This window comes from Lepidochelys kempii, chromosome 5, assembly GCF_965140265.1.
Source record: "Lepidochelys kempii isolate rLepKem1 chromosome 5, rLepKem1.hap2, whole genome shotgun sequence".
NCBI classification, from domain to species: domain Eukaryota; kingdom Metazoa; phylum Chordata; order Testudines; family Cheloniidae; genus Lepidochelys; species Lepidochelys kempii.
Window position 1 is genome coordinate 89,126,158 of NC_133260.1, and position 26,569 is coordinate 89,152,726.

At 40.2% G+C, this 26,569-nt stretch overlaps 2 protein-coding genes across 3 annotated transcripts in view; both read left to right on the forward strand.

Annotated features, from left to right (window-relative positions):
- The window catches only part of SLC35D2 (solute carrier family 35 member D2), a 30,859-nt gene extending 18,674 nt beyond the window's left edge, over nt 1–12,185 (forward strand). For both annotated transcript variants that reach the window (XM_073344950.1, XM_073344951.1), the window contains 4 exons: nt 1,553–1,620; nt 2,800–2,878; nt 5,545–5,627; nt 6,352–12,185. In XM_073344950.1, coding sequence (XP_073201051.1) covers nt 1,553–1,620; nt 2,800–2,878; nt 5,545–5,627; nt 6,352–6,439 — 318 coding nt within the window. In that variant the 3' untranslated portion in view covers nt 6,440–12,185. The remainder of the gene's footprint in view (nt 1–1,552; nt 1,621–2,799; nt 2,879–5,544; nt 5,628–6,351) is intronic.
- A 2,193-nt stretch (nt 12,186–14,378) lies between these two features.
- Nucleotides 14,379–26,569, forward strand: part of HSD17B3 (hydroxysteroid 17-beta dehydrogenase 3) — a 28,660-nt gene continuing 16,469 nt past the window's right edge. The window contains exons 1-2 of the mRNA XM_073344956.1: nt 14,379–14,532; nt 17,644–17,690. Of these exons, the coding sequence (XP_073201057.1) occupies nt 14,379–14,532; nt 17,644–17,690 (201 nt within the window). The remainder of the gene's footprint in view (nt 14,533–17,643; nt 17,691–26,569) is intronic.

Below are 26,569 nucleotides of genomic sequence, written 5' to 3' on the forward strand. Positions count from 1 at the left end.
TGGGAACAAATCTTGTTAACATAAGCGAGAGTTTTGATCTCCCCACACGACACACAATTGCATCTTTTTAGGGAGCAGAGTCAGGGCTTCTTTTCACCTCAAAGGCAAAAACATGTGCACTTCCAAGAAAATATTGCCCAACACCCATATGTGAAAATGGTAGAAAAATGAGTGTTCAGTATAGCTAGCCCTCCCTTTCGTACAGCTGTGCATAATGGGTGTTGAAAGGACAGAAGATCAAACAAATTATTGTTAATTCCCAAAGCAGCTACAGCTAAGAATCCAAACAAGTCACTTGCGGGGTCTGATTTTCAAAATATAGAGAGGCCAAACTGCAGTCCTTCTTTGCATGCACGTTTACCATCTGTGCCCAGTAACTGAGAACTGCATGTAAACAAGGCTAGCAGGTGCCTGCCTGCTTGTATGTGAGTAAATTCCTGCTTTGCATGCAACATGTAGTAAGTATGCCTGTACAAGAAGGTGTGGATCTTAACTCCACTTATGAAAACCAATCCCTGGTTTACATCTGTAAAAGGTAGCATAAAAGAGGGTGGGGTATTCTAATTGTTGAGGAAGTTTCCAAAGGTTAAGATTTTCTCCCCCTCTAAATTATATTGTATCTGCATGCTGAATCCAGCAAACACTTCCTCATATGAGTAGTCCCATTGAATTGTCAATAGTCCTTATGTGGGTTGAGTAGAATGGGTCTAATTACATGAATAAGGATGATTTGCACGATTGGGGCTATAGTCCCTTCTATCCAAGGATCTCCTCTAGTGCTTTACAAATATTTACATATTTTAGTCACAAAACACCCCTGTAAGATTAAGAATTATCATGTCCAGCTGTACAGGCAGAAATTGAGGCCCAGGCAGGTTAAGTGACTTGCCTTGGGTCACATCAGAAGCCTGTGGCAGAGAGGGGACTAGATCCAGAGCTGTTTATATCTAATCTCATGCTTGAAAACCTTCTAAAAGACACACTAGTTTGTAAAATCTCACTGAAAAGAAGGATTAGGGTCTGATCCTGTATCCAGTAATACCTGTAGCAGTGATCCCTTTGCTTTCAGTAGGTGCAGAATTAGGCCCTAAAAGCTGTAAATATGCAATACATTGATATAGAATAGGTGTCTTTTCTGGAGAAGGTTTAATTCTTTATCCTTTCACTAGTTTAGTGTAAATTCTAGTTTGTTGCATATTAATGATATGCACTATTAGGCAAGAGCATCCGTGAATGAGAGTTCAAACCAAGATTCTGTATAAAGAATTATTCATTTGTTGCATAGTGTTTGCAACATGCAGTCTAATGTGACTGCTCTGTAAAGATTGCTATAACAGACAAAATTAAAGAATACGTTACAAATCAGTTGGGCTGTTAGCCGGCTAAATGTATAAAACTATCTCCCATGTGAATATAAACCCTCCATAATACTAGCGTGATTTGTAATCCATTGTTTTTGTTATTTTGAACATTTTCATTTTTAACAATGTTTCCATGAAAGTATATATTTAATTATACCGTATTTAATTGCATATTTCTTTCTTTTTAATAGGTCACAGATTTCAAGCATTGGACAAACTTTTTATTTCTCTTTCAGTTTCTTCTCTCCTGCTTCTTGGGGTAAGAAGGGCCATGATAAATGAAGAGGTTTTGGCAGCAATTTTATTTCATCTCTCAGAAATTGTAGTTAGTTAGGCAGAAAACAGTAAATCCTCAAGATAGTTCTCTGGGAATTTCTAGGAGAAAGTACTTCATTGAAATGTAAGATGGTAAAGCTCAGGAGATTTCTAAGAACATGGACTATTATCAGAACACTTGCTGGCATTTTTATATTTATCTTTTATTTTAACTGTGGTGGTCAGAAACATGAATCTAAAATGTCACCTCTCTCCAAATTATATGAGTTTATTTCACTGAGTTTTATAGATTGTATACTCTTTAGGGCAGGAACCATGTTTGTTTATTCTTTAAAGCACCTAGCACAATCTGGGTGCTATAAAAATTCTGAATGTGAATAAAACATGAGCCTTTGCTACAGTTAGGAGAGCAAATAAAAATATAGGAAAGTGAGCTGGATTCTATTGTGTCTTACCTCATCACCAACCAGCGTCAAGTAAGCACACGTAACGAAATTGGTACTACGGGTGGTGATGTAAGAGGCAGAGAAGATACAGCCTGATGCGTATCTTGGGTGGGGCTTGTACAGCTAACATTTATAAAAATCAATTTTAGACTTGTAATCTGAAAAAATTTGGTATGGGAGTCATTAAAAGAAACTAAACCATAACCCAACTATGTCTTCTTTTAGAGCTGTTTTTTCAGAATGTTAAATGCACTTTTAAGGAACTGATAAGTTTGAGGATTTCAGTAGGGCTTTGATCATGCAAGGTCCTGAGCACTTCAAAGTGCTCAGGAGCATCCTAGACCCCCATTAATGTTAATAAGAGATAAGGATGCTTAGCGTCTCTTAGAAGCTGTCAATGCCTTGAAGGATCATTTAGGGGCCTAGGTCAGTTTAGGGGTAGTCCACAAACCTATGGACAGAGCTAGAAACACAATCTCTATAAAAGAAGCTATAGCACAATTTAGCACTAGAAGTGCTAATGTAAACCTCACTATCCTGGGTCACACTGAAGTGGGGCTATTCTGTATTGTATTTAAGGTAACCCAGTGTCAGTCATATGTTTTTTTACTTTAAAAGTCATAAACCTTTTACTTTTGATTAACTGGAATACCATTGTGTAATGCTGAATTGTTTAATGTGGAATGAATTTACTAAGATTTGTTTCTTTGCCTTAGGTTTCTCTTAACGTATTCTGCGGTCCTGTGCAGCCATTACAATTCTGCACTTACGACATCAGTGGTTGGTGCATTCAAGGTAAGTGGTAGCAGGAAAAAAGAGTGAGAACATTGGAATAGTGAAGAATATTCAGATGGTGAAGAGTATTCAGTCACCAAGTGTCTTGCTGATGTTGTGAGTGTCTGTATGAGCTGGAAACTCAACAAATGGCTAATCCATGTCTTGGTGGCAGTGCTACATTTTGTCAGTACAGGAGATCCACATTAGGAGAATGAGTATAATTTCTCCCAGAACTAAGTGAAGCTCAGATGTATTGTAGAAATGAACATGACTCAGGCCTTGGCTGCTTGATAAAGCTGCACCAGTATAACTAAAGACCTGATTTTAAACTGATTTAGTTAATCTGATGCAAGCTCCTGTGTGAACACATTTATTTCAGTTTGAGTGACTTATTTTGGTTTATCTTAAACTGATTCCTAATTGACTTAGGATAATACAAACAAAGCATTGTTTAACTAAACTAATTTAAAATAACAAAAATGCAACTCCCTCATGTAGATAAGGCCTGAGTGTCCATGTGAGAAGGTCACTGACTTCACAAGCACCTCTTACCAGCCAATTCATGGAGGAGAACACAAGAGTTGTCAAATGAAAGAAGAGTACTGGTAAAAAAAAAAAAAAAAAAAAAAAGCCTGTTAAAATGGTTCTCAGTCTCAACAAAGGAGAGAACACCCTAAGCATCTCCTTTAGAATGGCCTTGGTCAGACTGGCTGCAAAAGCTTAGAGAAGCCCCAGTTGGATGGCTCCAACATGTTTAAATTTGTCAGAGGAAGATTGAAGTCGCTGTCTTCTGAATGTTTTCTTTTCTAATTCTGGCAAGCATTGAAGTGGAAACCCTATCTCTCAGATATGATCCATGCATTGTTTTAAATTTTGTACATGTGCCCTGAGACATCTGGGTAGGGCACCTTACAAATCAGAAAATAACTAAATAAATGCAAATCATTACAGGCACAGTAAAATCAATGCCACAGCCATGGCTTTCTGTACTGATTCACATATACCCACCCCAAATTTGCAGTGACATAAGAATCCTTTATGCATTCCATCATATTCAAGGGAACAAGGATCTTCCAATACATGAAGATGCAAATAACATACCGAAATTCTGACTCAAATCTACTAAATCTTTTTGGCTTGCACTGCAAGAGCTCCGAAGACTTGGATTTTCCCTGGAAAATCACTGGTGAGCAAGGTGGAAGGATGCCAAAGTCCTGAACAAACACTTCATCAAGGACCCAGTGGTTTTTCACTCCCCTAGGAAATATGGTCCACTTTGAATGACATCCACACATCACAAGGCAGATGCTCCTACCTTCCCCATAGATGGGGACTTAGATGCAATCCTATTTGTGACTGTGGAAACGGACTTCAAATTAGGGAACACATCATCAATTAATGTCCCAAATGATCTGATCCTATCTCTGCCATCCATTCTATGTCACGTGAAGCAATTAATTGGATCGCCAGTTGAGACTTGGATAGCTAACATTTCTGTTTTAAGCCACACGAAAGAAGACAATGACTAAATAAAAATAGCATAACTAATTTCTGAAAGGTTTTTTGAATTTTGAAAGGCACTTAGTGACTCTAACTCCGAAGAGAAACAAGGTCATTGACCGTACTAGATGCCAAAACTTGTGAAACAAAAGTGTTGGCAAAATGAGCACAGTGCATAATACCTTTCCTTCTGTCTCCAGGAAAAAATTCATTTTTTGAAACTTAAATTTGTTTTTATTAAAAGATGTGTTCATATTGACCTACAGCCAAATGGTCTGACTGCCTTTTAATTCTGCAGAGCAAAACACTGAACCTTGTAGAACAACAATAAATCATTTTTATTTTATTTTCCAACATTCCTCCCCCCTCCCCACCCACCCTTTTTTGGAGGACATGAGACCTATTTTCAGGAAATTGGAGGTGAAATGAATCCTAGAGTATGTCTTCACTGCGAGAAAGAATGTGTGCTTAGCCTACCTAATCCATGTTAGCGAACTTGACTTAAAATGGCAGTGAAAACATGGCGATTTAGCTTTTAACTCAGGTTAGCAGTGCGAGTTAGAGCCTAAAGGGGAGGCTAGCATTGAACTTGAGCTTCTAGCCCAAATTAAAGGCTGAGTTGCTGCTGCATCTTCACTGCTATTTTAACCTGAGTTAAGAATACACCATTTTGCTGTGAAGAGGAACCCTCCTTATATCGCAAAAAGTAGCATCCATTTTTGGGGGGAGAGAGGGACAATTTGTGCCTACAGTTGAATAGCCAGTGCAAATATGAATACCTGCACTTCTACACAATTGCAGACATAAATCAAGAAGCTATAGACACAGATGCTGAGATTTTCACCTGAAAAAGAGAGGTTGGGCTCAGCTGAAAATGTACCCTGCAAAAAAGGGACATAGCAAAGTATTAAAGAAATAGTCCTTGGAATTTCCGGTCCTTCAAAAACATTCTACCCGAATCAGCTTGTAGTGAATTGTCCCATATTTGGGAAAATGATGAATGTTTATTATATATTATTGTTTTTACATTATCAGTAAACTTGCCACACTGTGAAACTGATTTTAGTAATAGTTTTTGAAGTGAGAACAGCTAAACGTGTTCAAAAGCAAATTGACTTGATGACATTTAAGATCTCAGAGGCTAAAATTGTTTAGTAAATGCATGGCTTTTAATTTCTTTTCAGAATATATCCATCGCTTATATTGGAATGTTGGTTGGTGGAGACTACATATTCTCTATATTAAACTTTATAGGGCTAAATATTTGGTAAGTGAAATCTGAATGATCTTCATTGGGTGAAACTGAGAAACTATTCCTTAATGAGGACTAGTGTGTTTTTGTTTCAGCTGGCCAATTTGGCTGAGGTAATTGTGAAACCTGTGACTGGGCAAGTGCTAGATGTTGCCTCAGGATGTAAAATTCATTTGGTTCAGTTCTAATTTTTATGTCTATTTATGTTTGTTTCTGTATATTTATTTTGTCATGTTAAGATTGTACTTATGTAGATATGCCTACCATTTTACTACTGGGAGCTGTAGCTCATTAGTTTTTATGAGCAGAGGTGGGTCTTGTCAGTTTGGGGAGAAGCCATCTAAGGAAACTCCAAGTATTGCAGGAAATGGGAATGTTGATTCAATGAGATGTGCTCATTCCTGTAACTTGTTACTGAATCTGTGTGCCAGGATGGTGTACTTTCAGTAGGAGTAATCATTCTTCATTTCCAGTTCTTAAAATCTGTTGTGTTACCTGCATCCCACCCCATATGGGTGCTATAGAGTGGTTATTTATTGATTTCCCCCATATAGTCAGGGCCAGATTCTCTGCTCATGTAAATCAGTGTAGCTCTACACTATATAAATTTACACCAGCTGAGAATCTGGCTCTCTGTCTGTAAAGCACTTTGAAATCTTTTGGAAGGAAAGTTGTTATATGTATATATGATTTTTGTCAGCAAGTATCCCTGATCCTGTGTCTGCTCTCTCTTCTTTAGCATGGCAGGAGGACTGAGATATTCATTTTTAACATTACGAGACCACAAGAAACCTAAGCAGCCTACAGATGAAGAAAACGTGTCTTGATTCAAAGAGCTAGCAAAAATGAATAATGTGAAAGGCAGTGAAGATGCAAGCCCACTAAACAGCACTGCCACAAAGTTAATCAAGCACCTGCAGCAGGAATGTATCTGAAATGAGAAAAATCTACCTCAGTAACCATTGTGCACAGACATCTTATAGGCTCAGAAGTGTTCTTACACACAGCGTCACAACTTATTTTTGTTTTATAACCAAGCTTCACTTATAATATGGGAACATCTATCCAAAGTAATTGGCTAGTTGTGACCGTCTTTATTCTTGCTATTGACAATATTTGTACTCAGCCAAATCTTAAATTTCTTGCTCAGTTTTCATCAATCCTTGTGAGGCAAAACTCCCACAAAGACAATGGGGGCTTGATTCATTTCTGTCCAGTACTGTAGCAGATCACCAGCGTGGCACCTCTTGCTGGTCGTCCAGGAATTAGCTCTCTCAGGACTGGAGCACTATCTATGGGCCGGTGGCTCGCCCTCTGTTACCTATTCTCTGCAGTCCCTTTATCTCCACCACATATAGGCCTCACTCCCTCTCAGACCACAGTGCCCCTTATCTTGGGGTGCTGCCCCTCACCCAGAGAACCCCACTCCCCTGAGCCCACCTCGCCTCAGTGACCCACTGCCAGTCTTCATCTAGCCCCTTTACGCAGGGGCAAACTGCAGTGTGCAATGGCCACTCATCATTGGCTAGGGGGCTGGACCTGCTCTCTTTTCCTGCAGCCCCTGTACCTCAGGCCTTCCTGTCAGGCCTCAGCCTAGGAGGTCACCAGGCCTGAGCTTCCCAGCTCAGCCTGCCCTTTCCCCAGCACTGCTCTGTTGAAGGTACCCTGTGCTTCCAGGCAGCCCGGTCCTTCCCACCCCAAGGCTGAAGTAAGACTGCCTGCCTCCTAGATCACAGTCCTTTTTATACCAGCCCTACAGGGCCCTGACAGCAAGGCCTTTGCCTGGGGATTTGCCAGGCCAGAGCTCCCCCAGCTCCTCCTGCCCTTCCCCAGCACTACACTGTCCAGGGTACCCTTTTCCTCTTTCAGGCAGCCAGATCCATCTCTCTCCAAGGCTGGAGAAAGACTGACTGCCTTCTGGCCCTACAGCCCTTTTATAGGGCCCAGCCTGGCCCTGATTAGCTGCCTCATAGCCTTTCCTGGTTGGCTCTCAGCCCCAGCCCTCTCCAAGGGCTGGCTTTTAACCCTTTCAGGCCTGGAGCGGTGTGACCACCCTGCTACATGTACCTTGTGGACTTATTTACACCTACAAAGAGGGTATACAATGCTACCAAATCAAAATGGTTTTACACCCACTTTGCACTAGTATAAATGACTGCACAACTGGATCCTGGCACACTACAAAAGCAATTTTTCCTCTCTTGGTATTGATACGTCCTCATCAATTATTGGGAGTGGACCAACCTGACTGAATTGGCCTTGTCAGCACTGGTTCCCCACTTGTAAAGTAACTCCTTTCTCTTCATATGCCAATATACTGTATTTATGCCTGTATCTGCAATTTTCACTCCATGCATCTGAAGAAGTAGGGTTTTTTACCCAGAAAAGCTTATGCCCAAATAAATCTGTTAGTCTTTAAGGTGCCACCGGACTCCTCATTGTTTTTGTGGATACTGACTAGCACAGCTACCCCTCTGATACTTGAATCCTGGGTGTTCCTGTATAAGGAGTGATTGAAAACTGAATAAGGAACTCAGGGTACAGTCCAGTATGTTTTGAAAAAGGAGTTCTCTCTTATCCTACCAATTCTCTGCTTCATTCATTCAAAGAAGCTATCATCCTCTGTGGTATCACAGTCTGTTGCCACAATCATGATTGTTTTGTCATAAGTGGATTATTCTGACTTTCTGCTGGATCAAATGAAAGGAAGAGAAGGGAAGCGAGAGAAATATTTATTGTTTAAAGAGAAATACCTTGGCTGATTAGCCAGTACTGCATGGAAAAATCTGAGAGAGACCAGAAAGGGAAATTCATTTCTGTTCAGGTATGCATACTTAGATATCAAAGGTTCCCCTCTGCACATTGTTTGTCAGCGCGTAGCTTGGAACAATACAGAGCAAATGCAATTACTGTGCACTGACTGGAGCAGAAAAAAATCAATGGCACACTGAAGACTGACTTTAAGCAATAATGTTTCATTGATGCAGAATTGTTGATGTTCCACGGTGTACCATGTACATAATAATAGTTGAAATCATCTAGAATATCTGGTTTTGTTCTGTATTCTAAACTCAGACTGTGTTCCCAAAGATTCACTAAGGAGGGGAGGATAGTCCAGTAGTTGAAGTACAAACTTGAAATTGGGTGAGCTGAGGTCTGTTCTTGCTTCTGTCATAGATGTTGGACAATAATATAACTGCTGTCTGTCTTTTCTTATCTGAAAAGGCAGAAAATATATATTTACCTACATCATATAGTTAAGTTCATCAATTTTTACAAAGCATTTGAAATCCTCAGATGGTGCCATGGGGTGTACAGTGATTATTAGGGTTCTCAATTTCAGATATGCACGAGCCAAGTTATGATTTTCTGTTGAAATCATGAGAAGTGTTGAAGTTTCACAAGATTTTGACATGGAACCAGGTAGATCTGGATAGTATTGATTGACTGAGTTTCAGTTTGAGATTTGAGGTTCAAACTCAGCAAAACTTGGGGAGTGCAAACCCATGTGGACCATAGGAAGTGGCATTCTGAGTCAGCTGCAGTCCAGTATCCTCTCTGACAGTGGCCAGTACCAAATGTTTCAGAGGAAGTTGTCAGAATCCCACAGTCTGCAAATGTGGGATATCTGCCGGTCTCACCCTGATCTCTAATAGATAGAGGTTGGCTTAAGCACTGAAGCATAAAGTTCCTAAATGTTTGTTTGTCATTAATTATAACTCTGGATATTCTTGATAGCCATGTAATTATCCACTCTCTTTTTGAATCATAAGTTCTTGGCCACAATGACTTCCTGCGGCAAGAAGTTCCACAGCTTAAATCAGGTGTTGTGTGAAAAAAGTATTTCCTTTTATTGGTTTGAATTTCCCATCTTTTTAGTTTCATTCACTGTCCCCTTGTTCTCTTGTTGTGAGATAGGGAGAACAGAAGCCCCGCTCTACCTTCTCTATACAACTTGCTCTTTTATACACTATAATTCCAGTTATCCAAATACCGTTTTTCAAAAAATCCTAGTTTATCCGAATCCACAGTGTGGCCCCCCATGTAGCTCTATCTTAGTGAATCACCCACTGATAAGTTCTCAATTAGCCTCTTAACACCCGCTAGCACTACTCAACAGCTTTATATCTGTATAGCGGTTCTTAGTGGTTATTGCAACTAGTGAGATCTAATCTTGTTTGCACAGCTTGGCAGGACAATGTAAAAAAAAATATGTGTGTGTGTTAGGATCTCAAGCAGCAAGTACACATTCTCAAGGTCCTAGGCCTGGCCTACACCTAAAACTTGGTCAGCCTAGCAACATTGCCCAGGGCTGTGAAAATTGTCATGCCTTCAGCACCGTAGTTAGGTCAACCTACTCCCCTATGTGGACGTGGCTAGGTCAACAGAAGGATTCTTCCATCCATCTACCTACTGCCTCTCAGAGGGGTGGATAACTACATAGATGGAAAAAAATCCCTTCTGTTGATATAGGAAGCATCCACACTATGGCACTATAGTGGCACAGCTGCAGCATTTCTACCCCTAGAAATATCAGCATTACTGCCTGTGTTCCCTGTATTTCTGTATCTGTGAAACTGCAGCTCAGAATAGCATTTCTGTTAATCTGAATGCCCAGTTATCTGAAAGTTTTGGATGTACCCCAGGCCAGTCAAATAAACGGGAGTGTATCGTATGCTTCATGCCCCCATTTATCCATTTCCTTTCTAAGGTCTGTAGATCAAACCAAAAATAGTGTTTGTGTGAAGCTTTGTAAAGTGAAACCACTGCATTTTGAATAGTTCAAAGAACAGCCTAAGAGCTTGTCTACACAGCTAAGTCAATAAGTTTCACTATACTGGTATTATTATATTGGCATAGCTATCCCAGCAAATTTCCCTGTGCAGACAAGCCCTAATCCAGAAACCAGTATGTGATCTTTCCATCTCCATTCTGTGAGCTGTTAAAGAAAAGCACAACAGGTATTGAAATGCCGTTTTATCATTATAATGTTCAAACAACACCCTGGTATTTTGTTAGTATTAGAGAACCATGTATTATGAATGTAGATTTAAAACATCCCCTGAAGTTTGGGAGGCATTTGTTTCCATGGTTATGTTTCAGCCTAGAAAAACGGAGGCCATTTGCAAAAACCAGAGCCAGGTTTGGATTTTAAACCCCACAGGTTGGGGGTGTTAGATTCAGCATTTGGACTCTGGTCCATCTCTAGTCAGTGTATTTGCTAACTTAATTTAAAATATAAGCCATGCTGCTTGATTGTTGAAATCTTTTTTGCAGGGTATTTAACCTGCTGATGAATAGTTTTTAGCATGAAACTGAAAATTACCTCAAATTCTCACAGGTACTGTATAACCCTTTTCTGCCAGCCCTACATCTAGACTGGAGAGCAAAGAGCTTCTCCCCACTCAAGATCAAACACATCCTTGCATTCCCAGGACCTGTACTGTCGTTAGGGCAAGCGTCTCGAAAATGAGGAGAGCAGAGACACTGCACCTTCCCCAAACGTGGTACAGTTGGTCTCTTTCTAGCTGTGCAAGGTATTTTGCCTGCTAGAGATACAATATCGTTCATCACTCCTGCTGGGTGATGCAGCCCTGCACTTCCACTGTCTGCAGTTGAGGCTACATACCATGACCAAGCCCATATTGTAATTCTACCTTTCATATCCCAATCCAGAAAGCAGCTATGACTAGATTGTTTGTTTGTTTTCTGGTTAAACTAATTTCCCTTAGGGCTTGTTGACCTGGTAGGTTACTGTGCAGTAAACCAGGGTGTGGATCCACAGTTTCCAAGTTGATTGCACAGTAATGTCCCACATGGACACTCCTACAGTGCACGGAGGTTAAAAGTAAAAGCCTGTGGCTGGCCCATGACAGCTGACCTGGGCTCGGGCGAAGGAACTGTTTAACTGCAGTGTAGACCTTCGGGCTCAGGCTGGAGCCTGTGCTCTAGGCCCTGTGAGTGAAGAGGGTCCTAGAGCTCGGGCTGCAGCCCAAGCCTGAATGTCTGCTTCACAATTAAATAGCCCCTTAGCCTGAGCCCTGTGAGCTCGAGTCAGTTGACCCAGGGCAGCCACAGGTTTTCAGTTGCAGTGTAGACATACCCCAAAAGTCTCAGAGTGTGACTTGGTATACTACTACTTGAAAGCATGTTCATCACTTTCACTTTTACTTTCTGGCTATTATGATCTCGTACAATTCTGCCAATTCAGGGAAATACTTTAATTTTTAAAAATGTTTTCTTTTATATTTTAAAAAATTCTTGAACATTTTTCTGTTCCCGGTGTCTAGTAAAACTTCCTTTGCCCCACCACTACCACCAGAATTTTGGGGCCTAAACTACCTGACAATTCAACTTTAAGTAGGTGGCAGGATGGCTTTCACCGATAATCAGAGGGTTAGCACAGAAGTGGGATTACAGCACTGCTTGATGTTTAGCAATTGTAACTACTGAAATGAGGCACACTTAGAAAGAGACCCTCAAGGAAAACAGCTATGTTCAACTTGGTATGTGGCTTAATTCTGCAATATTGTTTGCTGTATGCTTGTAAATACATAAATGAAATTATTGTTACTATTTTTGTATTTTTATTATTGGGTGCAGAGGGAAGATACTTCTAAGTCACAAGTGAACCCTAGGTCAAATGCATTACAGTAAAAAAACACATAATCATAGCTGAAGTAATTTTAATTAGCCAATTGTGCATACCAGGCTTCTGATAAAGGCTTTGAATTTTGGGTTGCTTAGCTAAAGTACAAACCTTGATCATTCTTATACATATGTATGTTTTATTAATCAAAGTAGATGTAAAAGATCATTAAGAAATTAAGACAATAATGTAGGATGTCAAAACTTATCAAGAAGAAATCAAATCCCAAATCTAATCACACAGTGGCAAACAATAATCTACTATTTTCTTTCTATATAGAAAATTTTTATCCCTAATTCTAGTGCTTATCCATTTGCCAGTCAAGTTTTAGATCAGTGAAAGCTACAGGAATGTCAGGGACTGTTCAATCAAATGTAATTCTTAAGTTAGAAATGTAAACAAATATTGAATTATTGAAATGCTAATTAAATTCAGAATTATTTTGACAGATATTGGTAACTTTACATATCTCACCCCAAAGTATCCATTTACTATATCAAAACTAATTCTAATGTCTCTTGCCATACACTAGTAGATAACCCTACTCTTAGTTTTATACAAACTCATAGGTTGTTTTAACCAAGCGTTAAGGTGTTTTGTAAACTCTTAGAACTCACTGCTCTAATCTTTCTCTTTTTGCGGACAGGCCAAGATTTTAAAAAATAGGTGCCCAATTTTAGGCTTCTAAGTCCATATTTAGGTACCTAAACAAATGGCCTGATTTTTCCAAAGTGTTAAGCAGCTGTATGCTTAGCACGTCTGAAAATCAGGCCACATGTTTAGGTAACTGTAGGGAAAGATTCTGTACATAGAGCTTGGATAAGCAGTGACTGGGTAAGGAAGGACATTATAATTGGACAAATATTTATAGGTTGTAAAGATCAAGGATGGATAAGAATTGATTGTCATAGTATTAGCAGTAATTGGATGAGAGCAAGAAAAGGAAAACTGATGCTGAATATCAGGAGACACTTTCTGACAGTACAACCTGTAAACAGTTGTTGTAAACTGAGTCCCAGAAAAGGGAAATCCCCAAGGTCACTGTCAGTCATTGGCAGAGCTGGAACTAGACCCTAAGAGTCCTGAGGCTCATGTTCCAGATCTGTCAGCAAGAAAGACAGCATGTTTAAGAAGGATGAATTCAAACTGGAACAGGTACAGAGAAGGCTACTAGGATGATCCGAGGAATGGAAAACCTGTCTTATGAAAGGAGACTCAAGGAGCTTGTCTTGTTTAGCCTATCCAAAAGAAGGTTGAGAGGAGAGATGATTGCTCTCTATGAATATATCAGAGGGATAAATACCGGGGAGGGAGAGGAATTATTTAAGCTCAGTACCAATGTGGACACAAGAACAAATGGATATAAACTGGCCATCGGGAAGTTTAGACTTGAAATTAGACGAAGGCTTCTAACCATCAGAGGAGTGAAGTTCTGGAATAGTCTTCCAAGGGAAGCAGTGGGGGCAAAAGACCTATCTGGCTTCAAGATTAAACTCGATAAGTTTATGGAGGAGATGGTATGATGGGATAACATGATTTTGCAATTAATTGATCATTGACTATTCATGGTAAACAGGCCCAATGGCCTGTGATGGGATGTTAGATGGGGTGGGATCTGAGTTACTAAAGAGAATTCTTTCCTGGGTATCTGGCTGGTGAATCTTGCCCACATGCTCAGGGTTCAGCTGATTGCCATATTTGGGGTCGGGAAGGAATTTTAGTTTGTCCAGCAGCAAAAGATCTGGATGTGAATGTCCCCCAAATTTGAAGGTGTTCTCATCCAGGGTTTTGGGTTAGGCCCATCTTTAGTCTCTATGAAAATTCTTTTTTGTTCCTGGATGTTTTCCCAAAAAAGGAACCTTGTCTAAAACAGGTATTAGAAATCCTAGTTTGGTTTTATTTTTTCCAGTAATTTACCAATCTGAGTGTAGTATAGGGAAATTACTTTAATCTAAACCCTTGGCACTCAGTGGGGAAAAAAAAAAATCACATGACCCAGTGGATTTGATTAGACTGTACACTTCTCTGCCAATGCTCAGAGAGTAGAAGTGAGCTAGGAGGCAGTTAAGGGGAAGATAGTGTTGGTATTTCATCCAAGCTCACTGGATCTGTTCACAATGGAAGAGTTCCAACAGCAACTTCTCGCTCTTTTTGGGGGTCTAATTTGTCTGTTTACTCTGGTGAAATGCATTAGATTTTTGAAGTATTTTTTCCCACGTATATGGAATGCTTTGCCTCAATCTTTCTTTCAGTCAATGGGAGAATGGGCAGGTAATGGAATTTTCTTCACATTTTTATTGCTATAATTGAGTGATGAATTTCTGTGTTATTAATCATGAGTGGTTCTCCCCCTAACCCTCTTAAGAACTAAGCTTGTAACTTTTGCTGGGGGGGCGGGGGGTTCCACTGATTTTAGTTTTTATGAACCAGACATTTCAGTGTACTTGGGAATACAAGAAAATAATCAGAATGGTATCAAACACCATATGTTCTTTTTTTAAATACATATATATGGAATTTAACTCCCTCCTCATCCTTCCCTATACTGCACACATCCCAGTTCTATCACCTTTTCTCTGCTGGAAGTGCTTTAGTTTTATAATATTGCCTATATCCTTAGTTTCCTGATATAGCATTTATGAAGCAACTAATTTACCATGAACATCTGTCCCCATCCTCTGAAGGTAGTTTCCTATGTTCATGATAACTTGGTTCCCATGTAATTTGCCTGAAGTGGCTACCTGTCAATAATAATATCATTGACATCCACATTTACAGTAGACTCAAAACTTGGCTGCTCCATTTTAAAGGTACCACATGTCCTCAAAAGAAGAATATTGGTGTTTAAAAATAAAACATTTTCTTGATATTTAATGCAGAGATTTTTTTTTTAGGGTTGTTAAACTGCTAGCATTAAGCAGGATTGAGGATTTATTGCAGTTTCTGAATTCCTGTATTACAAGTGTCACAGATGAGGTTACTTAATAACAAGATGCCATCATTAGCATCAAATACCAACTTTGGTGTAAACACCTTCCCCTCCAGATTGCAGTCTCAAGAGCCTGGTCTCATTTACTTCAATGGGAGTAGATCACATCTCACTGTACATGTTACATTTTGTTATTGATGGGTGGCATCCACCCCTTTTCAGAAGGCCAGCACAATGCCCAGTCACTACTGAATAACCTGTAAACCCTATAATGAAGAATTAAGTGGGACTTCAGTGGGGCACAAGTCTAGTGCTGACTCTCTGCGTGGGGAGTGGATTTCATTAAGTGGAAGTTCTCTGGTTGAAATCCTGACCCCATTTAAGTCAATGGGCTCAATGAAGATTGGTAGGTTTATTTAAACAGTTCATTGCATCACATGAAGCAGGATATTCTAAGGCACTAGAATTAAAATTGGCAGATCTAGACCTGTCAAGTCTGCTGCTCTGCCCAGAAGACTATGGCTTTTTAATTATTGGTCTGCTGGGAAACCTAACCAATCACTGCTTGTTTTGTTGAAGGGCTCCTGGCTCCATATGACATAGGGGAGTGATGTGTGTATTAACAGCTAATCTTGGCATTAAAAACTCTCTCTTATAATTCAGGCTACCCAAATCCATATTTTCCAGAGACTCTCACAAAACAAAATCCTTTAATGCTCATAGTCATTTCATTCCATTTATTATGAAAACTTCTTGGGGCCACCTGGGAATTGTTCACTTTGTTCCCTATGGTCAGATTGTTTATATGGCACCCAACGCATTCTAGTTGCTGGGTCCCTGCACCAAGGATATTTCAAGCCAAATGAAGAGATGATGAGAAGTGTGAAGACAAAATTGAAGAGAATGGGTAGGAGAGTGGAGGGAGAAGGGTTGCACGTACATGATGGCAAATTTGATTTGGTTGTGGTCTATGTATGTCCTGCTTGGGGATCGTAGCATCTTTAAAGTTGTTCTCTAAAAAATTAAGATATTGTATTTTAAGGTTTGGTGGGGTAGAAGTGGATTAGATGGGACTGGAGTGGTGGGGAAGGATTTGCCAGAGCAAAGGAGCATGGAGGAGACACTAAAGGGAAGATGGAGGCAAAAAGAGAGGGATGCAAGGGGACCGGGAGATGAGGATGAGGAACAGGAGAATGAATGGAAAGGGTCATAGTACTCAATGGTGCGGTCCGTGAGCAGAACGTGATAGTGCAAGAGGGGTGGTCCAAGACCGTGGGGAATAGTGGGGATTGGCAGGCCTGGATTCACTCCCTGCATCCTCTGCACTAGCTGGAGACTGGGGGAACTACACCTGCTACTGTGATTTACAGGCCACCTAGGCAGGGTATGTCTTACTGCAATGAATAATCCACAGCTGGCCTGGGTCAGCTAACTAAGGCTTAGGCTGCGGGGCTATAAAATTGTGCTGTAGTCATTCAGGCTGAAACTGGAGTCTGGGCTCTGAGACCCTGCAAGGCGGGATGTGCCAGTGTCCAAACTGCTGCAGTGCAATTTTACAGCCCACAGCCTGAGTCCGAGTCAGCTAACCCAGGCCAGCTGCAGGGTGTTTTATTGCAGTGTAAACATACCTGTAGGCTGGTCTGAGCCATGTAGAGTGGGGAAGAGGCAAAGGGCCTGGCATGCTACTCAGCTCCGGTTGTGTCTAGGGTGGGGAGAAGTTGAGAGGGGCAGGACCAGATTCATTCATTGCACCTTTTGGTTTTGCTACTAGTTGTGAGGAGGAAACTCTGTGGCATTTTTATAGGTCACCTGAAGACTCCTCCGGGCTGGTGGTATTCATGACAGGTACTTAAACATGGGATAAGGCTGGAATTTTCAAGAGATCCACCTCCCATTACTTTCAATCAGGTTGTGCGCCTAACTGCCCCATTGTGCCACTGAAAAATCTCTGAGAGATTAGAACATTTTGCTCAAATTCTTTTGCAGAAAAAAATTGAGTCTATTGGTTTGGTTTGGTATCCTGACTCAGTTTCTCCATCTATAATGGGGATAATACTGATCTAACTACCTAATAGGGTTGCTATAAGGATTAATCAGTCAATGTTATTAAAATACCTTGACATTGAAAAGAGCTAAATAAGGTGATAATTATACTTATTGGCATTGTGACTTTTTCAACTAAATGAAATATCTAGAATGAAACACCATTGGTACAAATTATTGTTCTGCTTGCACTTTAAGGGGAATTATAAGCCATACTTTCTGTACAATGTGTTTAATCACTGATTAGTGGAAGCAGGTTCCTTGGAGAAAAACTAAAAAGAGACTAAAGTTTGCACTTTTAGCCCAGCTCTTTGAGCACTGGCCATTAGTGTTTAGGAAATTCTGAAACAAAAAGATTGAATAATGAAAGGACGAACAAAAGAAGGTTATAAATTTATTTTTCCCCCTAGTGGTCACAGGAGCAGGAGATGGAATTGGAAAAGCATATTCCCTTGAGGTAAGTAAAGCATCTATAAAATCAAATATTGGTGAATGGGAAATATTGGTGAATGGGAAATTTCCTCCCTTCCAACATTCTCTGCAACTTAGTAAACTGATTCTACAGTTAAGAACATTATATGCTTAGGGACCTAATCTTTCTTCTGTGTATGTGCATAACTCATGTTATCACTTAGAGATATGATATTCACTTTCAAAATTAGAAGAATGACATGAAATAGCCCCAACTGCTTCCATAGTGCCAAGAAAATCAAAGGGAAATACTGAGTGATCCTAAAGATTTAACGCATTCTGTAATAATTATATAGTATAAACTTTAGGAGACAGTATAGTCTAATAGACTAGGTTTGGGACTGGAAAATCTATTGACCTGGGTTCCATTCTCAATTAACCTGCTGTTTGGTTTTGAGCAAGTCACTTATGCCAAGTATTTCAAACTTGGGTGCCTAACCTTAAACACAAATTTGAAAGTGTTGGCCTTAACCTTTTTGCCTCAATTTCCCCAGTTTTAATACTGGGATAATAATATCTACCTCACAGGGGTGACTATTTAATAGCAGTGCCAACTCCCACAATTTTATTGTGAGTTCCATGCTGAATTACTTAATGCCCCTGCTCCTGGAAACAAATGTTTGTGACAGAATCTCAGTTTTAATTGAAATTTTTTTTCTAGCCCTCATGGTTACAGAGAAAAGCTTGAAAATGTTATCTGATGGCACAAAAACCAGAAGGCATAGAAAAAACATATTAAAAACATTATTTTTAAGCCAATCTTAGGGCATTAAGGGCCTGACGCATGATTTTGAGCATTTGGGGTTGTCAGTATTATAGTTTGTTTGAACATATAAAGCATAAACAAAAGTGTCTAGTATTTATAATGTAATATGCATTGGTAATTATTATTATTGTGTCCAAACCAGCCTCCATGACCCATGGATCACACCCTTCTCATGCAGAAGAGTGGGTCAGTTTCATTCTCTGCAGCATTGCTCCCTCCCTTGTCTTTGGTCCAGTTCTCAGTGAATGGGCAGGTGTGGGGAGGGGATCATCTAGGAGAAGAATGTGCAGAATAGGAGGAATAAGTATGCATGCCCAATTGCATCTTCAAAACCACATTTATGAGTGCAAATGCCTACCCGTGGAACTTGTGGATCAGTGCATATAAGTGAGTGTTTGGATGACATTTAACCAATGTGTCGTTACAAATGCTGTGTTGCCCACACAAATGTGGGTTTTGCATGCATACAGAGGTGCACCTGCAAATGTTATGTGTCAGACTCAGTGCACACTGCCTGCTTTGTGCTACTTGAGCAATAGAAAGCAACTGTAAACCTGGCTTAACAGGACAATTAAAACACATTTATGCTGCTTTGTGTTACTGGGGAGGAGTAGAACAGCTTGAGTGTGGTTTGGAAACTTTGGCTGTTACTGACCAGTTACTGTGGAGCATTTGTTAATTATTTTGGCTTTTGTTGTATGAGTAAGAGTCAGATTCCACCATCTTTATTTATGCTGAATAGGACCTTACTCCACAAGAAGCCTTATTGATTTAAACCCTGCTCAGCTAATCTACAGGGCAGATGCCAGGCACAGGCCTCTGTGAGCTCACTGCTCAGCATCTTCATTTGGCTGGCCCAGGATTTTGTGAGGCTACTGGTTAAATACCTCTGACCCTTTGAAGTTTCTGTCATGGCTCCTCTGCCTTGCTGTACTGATATCAAAGTATAAACCCCTCTGAGGTTATTGACTCTGTGCCTCATGTTCTCTGGGCAGATGTGAAGGCACAGGTCTCACTGATGTCTCCTCCTCAGCACCTCTGGTTTGTTGGGTTGAAGCCAAAAGGCCTTTATATGGGTATTGGCTCAACACCTCTGCACTTATGGGTTTATAACAGAGGACAGATCTCTGAACATAAGAATGGCCATACTGGGTCAGACCAGAGGTCCATCCAGTCCAGTGTCCTGTCTACCAACAGTGGCCAATGCCAGGTGCCCCAGAGGGAGTGAATCTAACAGGTAATGATCAAGTGATCTCTCTCCTGCCATCTATCTCCACCCTCTGACAAACAGAGGCTAGGGACACCATTCCTTACCCATCCTGGCTAATAGCCATTAATGGACTTAACCTCCATGAATTTATCCAGTTCTCTTTTAAACCCTGTTATAGTCCTAGCCTTCACAACCTCCTCAGGCAAGGAGTTCCACAGGTTGACTGTGCACTGAGTGAAGAAGAACTTCCTTTTATTTGTTTTAAATCAGCTACCCATTAATTTCATTTGGCAGCCCCCAGTTCTTATATTATGGGAAGAAGTAAATAACTTTTCCTTATTCACTTTCTCCACACCACTCATGATTTTGTATACCTCTATCATATCCCCCTTTAGTCTCCTATTTTCCAAGCTGAAAAGTCCTAGCCTCTTTAATCTCTCCTCATATGGGACCTGTTCCAAACCCCTAATAATTTTAGTTGCCCTTTTCTGAACCTTTTCTAATGCCAGTATGTCTTTTTTGAGATGATGGGACCACATCTGCAGGCAGTATTCAAGATGTGGGCGTACCATGGATTTATATAAGGGCAATAAGATATTCTCCCTCTTATTCTCTATCCCTTTTTTAATGATTCCTAACGTCCCGTTTGCTTTTTTGACTGCCCGCTGCACACTGCATGGACGTCTTCAGAGAACTATCCATGATGACCCCAAGATCTTTCTCCTGATTAGTTGTAGCTAAATTAGCCCCCATCGTATTGTTTGTATAGTTGGGGTTATTTTTTCCAATGTGCATTACTTTACATTAAATTTCATTTGCCATTTTGTTGCCCAATCACTTAGTTTTGTGAGATCTTTTTGAAGTTCTTCACAGTCTGCTTTGGTCTTAACTCATCTGCAAACTTTGCCACCTCATTTTTTACCCCTTTCTCCGGATCATTTATGAATAAGTTGAATAGGATTGTCCTAGGACTGACCCTTGGGGAACACCATTAGTTACCCCTCTCCATTCTGAAAATTTACCATTGATTCCTACCCTTTGTTCCCTATCTCTTAACCATGAAAGGATCTTCCATCTTGTCCCGTGACAACTTAATTTACATAAGAGCCTTTGGGGAGGGACCTTTTCAAAGGCTTTCTGGAAATCTAAGTACACTATGTCCACTGGATCCCCCTTGTCTACATGTTTATTGACCCCCTCAAAGAACTCTAATAGATTAGTAAGACATGATCTTCCTTTACAGAAACCATGTTGGCTTTTGCACAACAATTTATGTTCTTCTACATGTTTGACAATTTTATTCTTTACTATTGTTTCAACTAATTTGCCCGGTACTGACATTACACTTACCGGTCTGTAATTGCCAGGATCACTTCTAGAGCCCTTTTTAAATATTGGCGTTACATTAGCTATCTTCCAGTCATTGTGTACAGGTGCTGATTTAAACGACAGGTTACAAATCAGAGTTAATAGTTCCGCAATTTCACATTTGAGTTCTTTCAGAACTCTTGGATGAATGCCATCTGATCCCAGTGACTTGTTACTGTTAAGTTTCTCAATTAATTCCAAAACTTCCTCTAGTGACATTTCAGTCTGTGACAATTCCTCAGATTTGGGAATCTCCCTAACATCCTCAGCTGTGAAGACTGAAGCAAAGAATTCATTTAGTTTCTCTGCAGTGACTTGATCGTCTTTAAGTGCTCCTTTTGTATCTCGATCGTCCAGGGGGCCCCACTGGTTGTTTAGCAGGCTTCCTGCTTCTGATGTACTTAAAAAACATTTTGTTATTACCTTTTGAGTTTTTGGCTAGCTGTTCTTCAAACTCCTTTTTGGCTTTTCTTATTATATTTTTGCATTTAATTTGGCAGTGTTTATGCTCCTTCCTATTTACCTCACTAGGATTTGACTTCCACTTTTTAAAAGATGCCTTTTTATCTCTCACTGCTTCTTTTACATGGTTGTTAAGCCATGGTGACTCTTTTTTAGTTCTTTTACTGTGTTTTTTAATTTGGGGTATACATTTAAGTTGAGCCTCTGTTATGGTGTCTTTGAAAAGTGTCCATGAAGCTTGCAGGGATTTCACTCTAGTCACTGTACCTTTTAATTTCTGTTTAACTAACCTCCTCATTTTTGCATAGTTCCCCTTTCTGAAATTAAATGCCACTGTGTTGGGCTGCTGAGGTGTTCTTCCCACCACAGGAATGTTAAATGTTGTTATGTTATGGTCACTGTTTCCAAGCGGTCCTGTTATTGTTACCTCTTGGACCAGATCCTGTGCTCCACTCAGGACTAGATCGAGAGTTGCCTCTCCCTTTGTGGGTTCCTGTACCAGCTGCTCCAAGAAGCAGCCATTTAAAGTATCGAGAAATTTTGTCTGTGCATTTTGTCCTGAGGTGACATGTACCCAGTAAATATGGGAATAATTGAAATCCCCCACTATTATTGAGTTCTTTATTTTGATAGCCTCTCTAATCTCCCTTAACTTTTCTTCATCACTATCACTGTCCTGCTCAGGTGGTCGATAATAGATCCCTACTGTTATATTCTTATTAGAGCATGGAATTACTATCCATAGAGCTTCTATGGAATATGTGGATTCATTTAAGATTTTCATTTCATTTGATTCTACATTTTCTTTCACATATAGTGCCTCCCCCCTACCCCCTGCACGACCTGTTCTGTCCTTCGATGTATTTTGTACCCCGGAATGATTATGTCCCATTGATTGTCCTCACTCCACCAGGTTTCTGTGATGCCTATGATATCAATATCCTCCTTTAACACGAGGTACTCTAGTTCACCCATCTTATTATTTAGACTTCTAGCATTTGTGTACAAGCACTTTAAAAACTTGTCACTGTTTATTTGTCTGCCCTTTTCTGATGTGCAGATTCTTTATGTGAATGTTTCTTGTCTGATCTGGCCCATACTTTATTCTCTTCCATCCTCTCCTCCTGACTAAAACCTAGAGAATCTCTATCAATCGACTCTCCTCTAAGAGAAGTCTCTGTCTGATCCATGTGCGCCTCTGCAGCAATCGGCTTTCCCCCATCTCTTAGTTTAAAAATTGCTCTGCAAACCTTTTAATGTTAAGTGCCAGCAGTCTGGATCCACTTTGGTTTAGGTGGAGCCCATCCTTCCTGTATAGGCTCTCCCTATCCCAAAAGTTTCCCCAGTTCCTAATAAATCTAAACCCCTCCTCTCTACACCATCATCTCATCCATTCATTGAGACTCTGAAGCTCTGCCTGCCTACCTGGCCCTGCATGTGGAACTGGAAGCATTTCTGAGAATGCCACCATAGAGGTCCTGGATTTCAGTCTCTTTCCCAGCAGCCTAAATTTGGCCTCCAGGACGTCTCTCCTACTTTTTTCCCTATGTCATTGGTACCTACATGTACCACGACCACCTGCTCTTCCCAGCACTACACATAAGTTTATCTAGATGCCTCAAGACATCTGCAACCTCTGTGAGGGGTGGCCCCTGTGAGGGTTCCTGGCTCAGCATATCTAGTTTTCTGGGTTGATGTAAAGGCATAGTGTTACTGGCATGACAGTTATAGCTTTCTAATGTCACAGGGCTTGTGGAAGCAATTGACTCAGCATGTATAGTTTTCTGGATTTGTATTAAAGTTCAGGCCTCTGTGAGTCCACTGGATGAGCACTCTAGCGTGTTGGGCTGATGTGAAAGTCCAGACTCCCATGAGGTCTCTGAATCAGCATTTCCAGCTTCTTGGGCATCTGTGACAATACTGGCTGAGTTCCTCAAGCTGACTAGTCTGATATCAAGGCAGAGACCGCTCTGAGGTTACTTGCTCTAGCTTGCTGGCTGATTTCACGGAACAGATTTCTGTGAGGCCTTTTAATTTGGGGGCTGATGTCAGGGCTTCAGACTTGTTAAACTGATCTCAAGGCACAGGTCTCTGTGAGAATTACTGGCTCAGCAGCCACAGCTTGCTGGGATTATGTGAAGTCTTAGGCCCCTATGAAGTCACTATGCTGCACTTTTAGCATTGGTACCTACATGTACCATTACGCTGCACTTTTAGCATGTCAAGGCACTGGCCTTTGGCAATTTACAGGCTTGACACTTCTATCTTCCTGGAATGATGTCCAGGGACAGACTTCTGTGAGTATTACTGGCTGAGCATCTCTAGTTTGCTCGGCTAATATGAAGACCCGTATTTATGTAAGGCTTGTGGCTCAGCATTTCTGAACACCCTGAACTTGCTGAGCTGAAGTGAAAGCATAGGGCAATTTTTGACTACAACTTTTCTTGTTTATTAATAGCTTCATATCTTTAAACATTTAAGGTTGATTTGCTTAAATCAGGGTTTCATTAGATCATTTTTGAGAGCGAGGAATTTCATATAATATAAGCTGTGGTGTTTGGGAAAACCTTTGTGTGATTTGTTAAAACTTAGCCTGTTATTTACAATCTGGTGAAAATTAATTATGGCTTGAGTTGCCCTATTCCAGTTGATTCACTATTTTACAGTGTTGCAGGAGTCTCCCATTACATCCTTCTGCAGACACAAATATTTTAGGTTTGTTTTAGCAGTAGAACCAGAAGAAACATTTTAAAGCAGTTTTGCAGAATCCATTTCTCCTTTTGGTGAGCTTCATTTTTGCAATCCTGCTCTCCTATCCTACTTCCTCTGGGCCACATATTTGTTGAGAGATTTGAGTCAGACAGGTCTCACAGGGTTGAACCGCGAGAAATTAAAAGAAAAAAAAAATGACTGGGGATGCCAGTCCTGCCCAAAATCCCACTATATAGACCTTAGGAAAAAATAATCTAATAGCTTTTACAAACGTCTAGAAATCTAGAACAACTGTTCCATAAATCATAATCCTGCAACTTTAAGTTCTTATGATCTAGTCTGAGTATGGCCAGTTTGTGTGTGCAACGGCAGTAATAACATGCACAAATGAGGCCCAAAATCTGTGCAGTTTTGCATGTGGCTCTAGCTATTTGAAAACTTGGCTCATTCTGGAAGCTGCAAAAATGCTCTATAAGGCATAGTGGTTTTTTTACTGGTTTGATGTGTGTGAAAGTCTTTTGTTGCACACTACAATGCGTGCCTAAGCCTTCTATTAACCTGTTTCAACATGCTTAGACATTTGTCACTGCTGGAAGTAGTCATGATGATCTTGCCTTTTAGGAACCCCAGAATTTCATGAGCATTTAAATCCTTTACCACTGGGAGTCAGGATTTCCTAATACAAACAGGTTTATGTTGCATAATGCTGGAAGCTGGGGCTTGCTCTCATCCGCAGTGGGAAATTCTATTCTCTAGCTGCATCACAGGCCTTGTCTGTACTAGGAAAATGCATTGTCTTAGAAAGTATTTTAACAAAGATGTTTTTACTAATAGAATGTTAAACATGACTTTGCCCTTCAACATGACTGATTAAAAATGAATTTTCTCAATACAGAAAAGGCCATAGTATACAAGCCCAAGTAGAGTGGTATTTTCCAACTCTCTTTTGCATTAAAAATTGGCCATCATCACGTCACATTTCCAGCCTGCTATAGAGAAGCTAAAATGATTCCTGCTCTTGTCTAATGATCACTGTTTATTAGGGTTTTATTAGCTGGCCATAAACATTTATTCTTGGCTGAAATTTGGCATTTCATTTAGCAATGAAAATCATTATCATTTACTTTTTTCAGCAAACTGCAATAAAAATAAGTGAAACGCATTTATTAAAACCAAAGTTCAGAAAAATAGCTCAGTTTTTGATGATGATATTTATATTACTAGCATGGATCTGAATGCTTAAAAAACCCATCCAAATGGTCCCCAAATTACAACTTGGAATGAGTGACCATGGAAACAGCGACCATGTCTCCGTTGCCTTCCGAATAGATTGGAAACAGCTTGAGTCAAGCCTAATGTGGACAAAGGGAAATTTGCCAGTACGTAGACAATTAGAGTTCTCTTCCTGAGTACTTCAAATGCAGCCCTTAAAATGAGCTTTCAAAATGCCACAGTGTCTAAGTGTTTGCATGTTTCTTTGTGGCACCGGACAATTATGTAAGAGTCTCCAAAAGCTCAGAACTGTGAGAATGGTCTTTGTGCTTAAAATGCAAATGGTTGTTTCCAATACATTTAGTGGACAACTCTCCCTCATACTCTCGATGTAGCAAATTTTTAAACAAAGGTCCTTATTTCTTAACATTCTTTTCATTGTTTCAGGGAAGCTCAATGGGACAAACTTTCCCTCAAATAGATTTAGGGGGGAAAGCATTGCAGGGAGTCAGTTACAGAAATGAATGCCTTTTCAGTGTGTGGGGTTTGTCAACTAGTTTCTTACTCTCTAAGTAAAACCTGGTACTTTCAGATGAAGTTGACCTTATCTTTGTACACATTTATTTAACTCCGCCTCTCCCTGCTTCTGTGGGCAGCTTTCTAGCTTCAGCTCTCTCCTCTGATCATGCACCCAAACTCTAGTGCAACTTCAGCTTGTTAAAAACATACACTCCACAAGCTGGGGCATATTCTCCTTTCAATCTGTGCACAAAGCTCTAATTGGGAGTGGAAATGTTTATGTTCATTATATATATGTACACACAGAGAGAAGTTAGATAAAAACATAAAATACTCTTGCTGGAAGGTTGCAACCTAACACTACTTTATTTCTTAGACTTCAGAATTATAACACACAAGACCCCAAAAACGGAGGGAGAGAGAGAGAGACAAAACAGGCTGCTCCTTAAAACAGAGAGCTACAAATCACCCCACTTTACTCTAGGCTGCCTGCCTGCAAACTGACTGCTGCTAGGCCTAGAATTACCACAAGAAGCCATAAGAATAAGGGGAGAATATGACCATTTGTTTTGCATTATTTCACATTACCTCACCAACTATAAACAGACTTATGTCA